The sequence below is a fragment of the Lingula anatina genome, chromosome 2 (genome assembly GCF_051362555.1).
Source record: "Lingula anatina isolate TDL-2025a chromosome 2, LinAna3.0, whole genome shotgun sequence".
Taxonomy (NCBI): Eukaryota; Metazoa; Brachiopoda; class Lingulata; order Lingulida; family Lingulidae; genus Lingula; species Lingula anatina.
The window spans coordinates 6638212-6647888 of NC_141768.1; the positions used below are offsets into that span (position 1 = coordinate 6638212).

At 33.6% G+C, this 9677-nt stretch overlaps 1 protein-coding gene and 1 long non-coding RNA gene across 3 annotated transcripts; both read right to left on the reverse strand.

The window, feature by feature from the left end:
* Positions 1-51: 51 nt before the first annotated feature.
* On the reverse strand, positions 52-9637 carry LOC106171758 (kelch-like protein 36). 2 transcript variants are annotated; one of them, XM_087003092.1, is made up of 7 exons: positions 9483-9637; positions 9059-9216; positions 8330-8705; positions 7691-7877; positions 7163-7281; positions 1961-2104; positions 52-1756 (listed from the first exon to the last, which is right to left on the reverse strand). In XM_087003092.1, the coding sequence occupies exons 3-7, from the start codon at positions 8691-8693 to the stop codon at positions 1536-1538; spliced, it is 1035 nt and encodes a 344-aa protein (XP_086859218.1). In that variant the 5' UTR covers positions 8694-8705; positions 9059-9216; positions 9483-9637; the 3' UTR covers positions 52-1535. The 2 variants fall into 2 exon arrangements, with proteins under 2 accessions (XP_086859218.1, XP_013407672.1); XM_013552218.3 differs by having other exon boundaries at positions 8330-9216.
* LOC147763355 (uncharacterized) lies at positions 5158-6870 on the reverse strand. Its single transcript, XR_015332666.1, has 2 exons — positions 6168-6870; positions 5158-5641 (listed from the first exon to the last, which is right to left on the reverse strand). It is a non-coding gene; the product is annotated as an uncharacterized LOC147763355 (long non-coding RNA).
* Positions 9638-9677: the final 40 nt, after the last annotated feature.

The following is a 9677-nucleotide window of genomic DNA, read 5'->3' on the forward strand; positions in this document are numbered from 1 at the left end:
GTTCTATAATTAATGTTAAACATGCTGGGCATTTACACACAACACATAGAGTGAACACCTGTTAAAACATTTATTTTTCAAAATGTGTTTAAAAAAACTGTGACAAATATGTGCACTGATCACATTAACAAAAGACTAGTGCATGTGCAAGTGCTGAGTATGGCTACAACAATAAAAACTGATGTGAGCAGAGTGTATATAAACAATAATTGCACTGTGAATGCTGTTTTTAAAGGGTCTATCAGGTAATATTCAGTATAAAAAAATGCACCTGATAATTTTTCTTTAAAATAATTATGGAAAATATTAAATAGAAAATTGAATTCTGTTCTTATTAAAAACTGCTTCAAATCTGTTGCTTTTTAACAACTCAATTTAACCTAAAATATGAGCATTTTTAACAAAAATTATCTGATATTCAGATCTTCACACAATGAAAATATGTCACAAATTCTGTTCTAGATATTCTAAATCCATAAGCTGAAAATTAGGCCAGATTAAAAATATATTACAGTAATTACTATAAACTGTAGGGTAGAGATAATTCATGTTTCATTTATGAAGTATAATGACAGGTTAAACATTATAACCTTTCAGTTACTGAATCTTTCATAAATAAAAGGAATAAAAACAGGTGTTTCAAATATTTCTCATAACAACAGTCTTGTGTATTCAAAATTGTGTACCATAGACAATATCTGCACCCTAACATTTGCAGAATTGAATTATCTAATTTTTCATTATTTCTAAAATTTTCACATGTCTATATAAGTATATAGTTGTTAACATTTTAATATGTGCTGAAAAAGTAAGTATAAGAATTTAATTGAAATAATATTCCATAATTCTGCTGAAGTATGAAAAGCTCATAATGCACCTTACGTACACATTAAAAAATTTATGTTGGTACCTGTAGTATACTTTCTAAAATAGAATTTCAGAATGTAAAATGACAAACTGATAAAATTCTAAAAAAAAATCCATTAAACAGGATGGAAGGAATGTATGTAACACTCATATTTAATATCTGCTTTAAATCCTGAGCAATAGAACTCTCTTTAAATGTTCTCTCAGAGAATGTATCATAACTGTATAAATCCAATGTCAATATATTCTATATCACTGGGTATTTAAAGCACTATAGTGAAACACATGTATAAAAAATTTGTATAAATGTGTATAAAAGAAATTGTTGAGTATTGTCACAAAACACATACACAATAACTACATTGAACAAATCCCATGTGAGTACAGTCAACCAAATAACAACATGATAACTGACATTCAAAATTAGTATTAACTGTCAATAATGAGCAGAGAATTTATGAGATTTTAATACCTTTAATTCTTCTATTGCTCTGTTGTTTTCTGTAATTCAAACAAATTTTAACCTGGGCAGAGCCAGGCATTTCTATTGAACACAGATTAAATCTTCTTCTTAATTTTCTAATATTTTGCAAACCAAGGCCATTTCCATCATATGTCAAAGTTATTTTTTCGATCAATCAGTGGTAAGCAATTATTACAAATAAATTTTACCATAATATCCACCGATCATACATGCAAATCCCAAGACTACTAAATTCTTTATTTTCAAATGGAACTCTCAGTACACAGACATCAACATCATATAAGCCTTCAGCATCAAGTGGGAAACATTCATACCACTTCCTTTTCTTCATATTGTAATATTCTATCATTGTTACGTTTCTGTCATCTTCGAAGGTATGGCCTCCTATGACATACAATCTGTGACCTTAAAATAAAACAAAAATTCCTGTCAGATAAATCACTAAAAAAATATTGGTAGATAAAAAATATTCAATGTTAGGCTAAATTTCTTCAATTTCTAAAAATTATTTCCATCATATGGAGAACAAATACGTCAACACACTGTAGTTTTAAAATAAATCATTTGGGCTTACAAAAGCAGCTTATTTTCATCAATTTTTTTAATCACCTAAAGGAACAACACCACATTGACTTCTTGGATGAAACATGGCAGGGAGACTTGTAACCCAAGTTCCGGCATGCTTAGGATCCCATTCATAGCAGCAAATGCTTCCTTCTTCTTTTTTCTTGGTTTTCTTATCAACTGTAACCCCTGTAATATTGCAAAATACTAAATTCATTTAATTTCAATTCAGTTTCATTTTCCCTTGAACAGATTTAAGAAAATGTTTTAAAGTTATTGTAGATATAATACTGGTCCCCTTTCCATGTACTATACAATATTTAAGACACAATGGTTGTTTACTGCGGTTCCTTCTAATCAAAAGTGGTTTCATGTAACTGAATGTAATGATCAGTTGCTAAATGTTAAAAATAACACTGTGATGACATATATTCTATAAAACAACAATACAAAAATAATAAATATACACATGAAGTTACTAAGATATTAATTGCATATCTTCAATAACAAACTAGAGGATCAGAGAGGCGATACCGCCTCCGAATATTGTACCACCAGCTGGAGCAAGCGCATTCGTATAGACCCCCACATACACAAAATAAGGGACATAGCCACCAGTTTTGTGCTTGACAAGCTGTAAAAATGCAATCAACAAGAATTTTTAAACTATTGCAAAAAATATATATGGTACAATCAAATTTAAGTTCTTCGTAAGGTAGGTCAAGGGTCAATTTCAAGGTCACAGTAAATTGCCAGTATATGACTTCCTATTCAAGTTCAAGAGTAACTATGGACCTATCTCTGCCAGTTTTGGAGATAAAAGGGAAGCAAATTTTGCAAAGTTCAGTTTATGGTGAAAAGTAGGTCAAAGGTCAATTTTAAGGTCACATTTAGATTGCCAGTATATGACTTCCTATTCAAGTTCAATAGTAACTATGGACCTATCTCTGCCAGTTTTGGAGATAAAAGGGAAGAAAAATTTGCAAAGTTCAGTTCATGGTGAAAAGTAGGTCAAAGGTCACTTTCAAGGTCATAGTAAGATTGCCAGTATATGACTTCCTATTCAACTTCAATAGTAACTATGGACCTATCTCTGCCAGTTTTGGAGATAAAAGGGAAGAAAAATTTGCAAAGTTCAGTTCATGGTGAAAAGTAGGTCAAAGGTCACTTTCAAGGTCATAGTAAGATTGCCAGTATATGACTTCCTATTCAACTTCAATAGTAACTATGGACCTATCTCTGCCAGTTTTGGAGATAAAAGGGAAGAAAAATTTGCAAAGTTCAGTTCATGGTGAAAAGTAGGTCAAAGGTCACTTTCAAGGTCATAGTAAGATTGCCAGTATATGACTTCATAATCAACTTCAATAGTAACTATGGACCTATCTCTGCCAGTTTTGGATATATAAGGGACTAAATGTTATAATTTTGGAGTTACCATAATGTGCCTTAAATTTCGTACAGAAAAAATTAATTAAAATAAAGAAAATGTCATTTTGGTCAAAATTCTTGAAATAGGAGGTGCTCTGAAGTTTCAGAAGTTCAAATTTGATGAAATAATGTCATTTTTGAACACAAGTTGTCTGCTTTGCCAAGCCTTATGTTTTATTTTTCCAGAGTTCAAAATTTATTATCCATTACCGTACTGCACATTTTACTTTTACCACCAATATGTACTTTTTGATACAGCGTAACTCGAAAACCGTATGGAATACAAAAAAACCGAGACCACCTTCAGTGTTGGGCTTTACATGCTCTACAAAATGCAAAAAAGAATGGGTCTCTAGCATTAACGGTTCCCGAATTAGAGACAGTTTTCAGTTTCGGTATCTTATGGCCGCTACTCCCGTGAAAATGCACCGATTGACCCCAAATTCATGGAGATGAAAGATGACCTGAAGGGTAACACCTTCCAATAATATTATTGGTTAAGTCTGTGTGGTGTCTGAATAACAGGGCAAAAAAAATTTTTTTCGTAAAAAATTTAATTTTTTTGAAAATTTTGGCCCATTTGACCTTGAAGTAAAGGTCAAAGGTCAAATCCAAGGGTATATTTGAAATCTACACATATGACTTTTGGAAAGCCGTCTATTAACCGATTACAGTGACGTCATATTTGCTCCGTAACACTAGTCCCGCGGCCATGCTGGAGGGAATGAACGACGGGGAATAGTAGCGTAAATATAGGTAAACCAAATAAAATAAAGTAAACTTCATATCACGATCAAGGACACCAAAGGGAAAAGGATATATACAAGCTGAGGCTTCAGCTGATCAGCGGGATCGACCGATATGAACTCAAGACAGTCTAAAAACGTGAAATCCTACTAAATGCTACTTACCCAACATCGTGTTGTCAGAAGATAGTTCAGTTATCTTGTACTTCATTTATCTTGTTCATTGGGTAATAACAGTTATAGTTTGAGAGAGTTTAATGTGTAATCATAAGTTTAACCATAAATAGAAGCAACTGTTTTCATAAAGGATAGATATAAATAAATTTGAGCTGATCATTAGGATAAACCCTTGTGGATTCAAGGAAGAATGTATGATTGTCTTATGACATGAAATATTGCTGTTAGTTATGACTTATCTTTACATCGTGAAGCTGTCAGAAATTATTTCAGCATTCTTGTACTTCATATTGGTTCATTAGAAAGTACATGTAACAAGACTGTTGTTCATTCATATAAGCAGCATTGTTAGCATTTTATTATTAGTTCAGTCATTCACAGAAGCATTTGTTAGGCACTACAAATATCCTCAAACCTCAGTTTAAGTGGGACTTAGAGAATGGGAATTTGCCATGGGACTATACACTTGATATCAATGGAGCAATAGAAACTATGTCAATGATGAAAAAGACGTGTCCTTTGTATCAAAATAAAGCTGGTGAGTTGTGTTGTAAATAAGTTTTCAAAATACATCTACTGTCATAAAAAGTATTGTATCAAACTGATTTTATAAAATTTTATATACCATTTGCATTGAGAATATTTTGCTAGGTATTCAGTGAACAAAATTCATGTATTTTAAATTTACTTTAAAACTGCAATATCAGGTATTTGTTGTTCTCTTTTTTTAATGTAAAGCCTAACTATATTGGGGATTTTCAGATGCTATTGTTTATACAGTACAGAAGTAAAGTATGCAGAACATTTGCTCTATACCATCATCAACTTTTTAAATTATTTCAGCATTCTTGTACTTCATTTTGGTTCATTAGAAAGTACATGTAACGAGACTGTTGTTTGAGAGAGTTTAATATTCACCATGAATGCAACCATTCATATAAGCAACATTGTTAGGATTTTATTATTATTCAGTCATTCACAGAAGCAAGGCATTTTTCACAATCATGTATTTATGATGTCCAATGTAAAATAATAATTCAGTTCATGAATTGATTTCTGCAACCATTTGCTTAAACATATAGGAAAAGTGCACATTTTGTATGAATAAAAGTGAACATGAAATGCTGAGTTCTGAGTGTTGCTTCAATTAAATAACTCCTGTCATGCACTGGATTTCACTCTCCTGATGTTCAGATCCTGTCTCCTCAGCTGGTCACAAAGATCTAGGAATATTTTTTGCTGCTTCTACCTTGCGTGTCATCTAGCTGCCTTTTGTACCTGTCATCAAAAGCTTCCGTTTATTTATTTATTTTTTTTTTAATAATTTACTTGCACCCAATCAGTGTGTCTTGGTGGGAAATGCCTGATCAATTTCCTAAATGTAAATTAATAGAAAGATAACATTGTGATTTTTATTCATATTGTAACTTACAACATTACAGTTGAAAGGAGCAGAATTTAACATTTTTACAGAGGAAAGTGCAAATTCATTTCATGAGGTTATATGTCAATTACACCTGAGGAAGAATTTACTTGCAAAATAAAATTACTCTTATCACTGCACCAAATCGAAAATTAAGCCACTACCAAATACACTTCATACAGGTAATTGATTGGCCCAGCTCAGCTGTGTACAGTACAAATATAGCCTTAACACTAATTGGCAATAATGCTAACCAGGTATTAAAGAGGTAGGTGACAGCCGATAAAATCTAGAGAGCACCGTAACTGATAACAAATTACACCCAAGGCAATAGGTGAGTCTTCATTATAAAAGTCGAAACCCTGCCTGGGTATTTCCACACGTTTTAACAAATTAACACACTCTCGGTCTCCACCCAAACTTATTGGGCACTACTTTAAATAAATATGCAGTGTACGTGTGCCCCAAACGTACACACCTAGGTCTTTGGTTTTGTACTGTTTTTTCTTTTATGGTAAAATCTGCACAGCTGGCTCTTCATTCTTTGCTATAAAATAGATTAGTTTTATTCCTTTACTTTTCAAAGCCACCTCGCCGTCTCTCCTCCGTTTATGGTTTTAGTTCCTTCATCATGGATTGTTACCACTGCAGGCAAGTGTGAACGCTTGTAAAGTTAGTTATCTTTTCTCGATCAAATAACCTGCAGTAATTAATCATTTTGCTCGGTTAATTATCAAAGGAAATACAGAAAACGAAAAATGAACTACTGACATGGCTTGTTCATGCGCAGCAGACGATTCCGGTCTCCCTCCAGAATGGCTGCTGTTTGTTTTGATGACGCAGGCTCTAATGGGTCAATAGAAATTTTTCCCATAACTCCTTCCGTAGGGTAGATAATTAGCATTTAATTTTGCCATTTTTAGACAAGGGTGCATTGCAATGAGTGCCACACCCAGACCCCAATACCGACAAAGCCCAAATTTTACGTGGAACGAGTTGAGATTATAGGTGACCTAAATCCATGAGATGGGTACGGGGGCCCTTACCGTCTAGGAGGAGAAGCGGTAACGGTAGCCGTCCGGCGGAGCCAACGGAGCCGGCGGAGCCGGCGGAACGATCCGGACGGGACCGAAACCATGTGTACCGCCAGCGCTAACGCTGGTGGTACAATAACATTCTTCAAATTGACAAACAAAATCTCCTGGTTACTAAGCAACATATATCAACATAAAATCTATGGTTAAAAATAATACACTGTATGGAAAGGACAATATTATAGTGATTACTACCCATAAGCAAATTCAGGCAAGGGTGTGGGAAAGGAAAAATATGTGCATGCACTTACCCCCCCCCCTCCCCCCTTACTAGTTATTAGACTTGAACTTTGAGTGGAACTTACAGTAAGTGCTGTATGTCAAACAAGTTTAATCAGGCTGCCTTATTTTGGAATTTATAACAATTTAAAGAACTTACCGCCTACAAGATAAATTTGTTTCTTTGCTGTTGTTACCATCACATGTTTATCTCTTTCTTGTGGTAAAAAACCTCCTTTGACACTCTCCCTCCACCTGTCTGTTTTGGGGTCATACATCCTAATATCAAATAATTGATATGCATTACTTCATTGGTAACTTAACAAAAACATGTCTAATTTCTTTTCATTTAATTATCTAAAAGAAATGTTACATTCTGTGAAAAATGAGGTTTCTAAATATATGTGACTATTGTATCTTATCATCATGCTTTTAATTAGGCTTGGATATATTTTGATATTTACTAGAATGATCCAATCAGGAAACTGCATTGTCTTGGCTCCTTCTGAAGTTAAGGTCCATTTTCTTGTATTTAAATATCATACATGTACATTACGTGTCTCCTTAATTAAAATGTATAACACTATTTCTACAAATAAAAAATTACAATTATCCTAAAGTTAATTATACTGACACAATGGCATATTGGCCAACATTCTTCCCAACCTCAAAATTCTACTCTACTTACCAAAACACATTTGAGCACTGAAATTTGATATTGCTCAACCCTCCAGAAACCAATAATTTTCCATCCACAACACAGCTGCCATGATCTGCCCTAGGTCTTGGTAAGGGGGATACCTCTGCCCAGATATTATCCACAGGATCATATACTTCCACTGAATCTGTGAGTTTGCCATTTCTAACCTCTCCTCCTGTAATGGGTGCTTATGTTATATTTGGCAAAATCATTATGAAAATTTGTTTTGCTGGGTACAGTATTTACATGTACATTTTATCATGTCATTTATACATAATACAAATGATCAACAATATTAAATGAGTGTTACTGAAATATGCATGACAGACAAATTTCCTATCTGAGTTTTTAATTAAGATTAATCTATCTTTTTCATTAAAATAATGACAAAATAGTGTCAGAATGCAACATAAAATCACAAGTAATGTATAGAGTGGGAAATGTTCAACTCTAGGACATAAAAGTCCATCAAAAAGTGATTTATGATTCAGAAATGTTATAAAATTCTTAAAACAGTGCCCTTATTTTTATTACTATAGAAATACAATAACAGTGCCCTTATTTTTATTACTATATAAATACAATATCTTTACCTATAAAAAGTTCAAAATTTGAAAATGTTTGTACCTGTCACAATCAAATTTCCACCAATAGCATCCACAGTAAAGCGTGTTCTAGCCCTGATCATGGATGCTTTCCTTATCCATGTGTTTCTTTCTGGATCAAACTTGTACATTGTGTTCATACAAGTTCCAGACTCTCTGTCTTTTCCTCCAATAATATACAGGCAATTGTCATAAACCACAGCTCTGAATCCTGTACGATCTTTCAGACGTGGCATGTTTACTGAAGTTACCTTTGGAACAACCCTGGCTTTCTTCCCAGGATCAACCAGCATATACTGAACTTTGGCATTACCTGAGACTTTGTCAAATATCAGTATAAAGGTGTTGTAGTGTGTTCCTGAGGGCAACTGGTGTATAAGATCCATAATGACTCCTCACTGGTAACAATATTACAGTCTATATGTTTAAAAAAAAACTTTTTGTTTATCAGCAATTAGCTAAACTAAATTGATACTTTAGTTAGGATAAAATACCAATCTAAATGCTACAATTCAAGTTGTCACAGTTTCAAACATTGACTGCTAAACAGTAAGCTGTACATTTAGAGATATGTCATGGTTGTATATAATGTTATTGGTAATATTACTGTACTGTATACTAGTATGGTTATTGCACGGCCTGATACAATGTAATATCTCTCATGGAATGTGCTAAGGTCCTTCAAATTGTGAAGGCCTACCCCCAGTACTTGTCATGGAAATGTTGCTGGTTTAACTGCAGCAATATATACCCTTCACATAACTGTATTAGTTCAGAAATGAGGGAAATACTGTAAGTTCATTGTTTTATACACATTTTCTAATAGCCAGGAGCAACGGTTTAGCTTCTACTGTATTTGTTGAATGAACTAGTATTACGCATGGCATTCCTGTTTTTGTCAACACCTCCCTGAAATGTAAAAATGTTAATTACAGCTTAAACTTCAGATGACAGTCAGAGATACACTCTGAAAGACTGTGACAAGTAAAAAAAGAAGTAGCAAAAGCCAAAACTTCAATTCAAAGTTCAAGTGGAACCGATCGAAATACATTCATTCAAAATGAAACTGTTTATAAACGCAAATGTCGCTCTGTTTCCTTTTAATAGTTTAAAAAATGTCTCAGTTTGAGCATTAGTAGCTCATCACTCGCCATGTCTATTTCGAAATCACTTACACTGATCCATTTTGCCTGAGAGAGGCACGTTCTCTTGGGCTACGCATTACTCATATTGTTGTAGCAACTAGTCCGCCATCTTTGTTCGCGCACTTGCCAAACTGGCGAGAACGAGATTGGGTCACCAATCAACATAGAGATGACGTCGTTTGGCTACAGCTGTCTAAATTTAGCACAAATAGTGACGTCACTCCC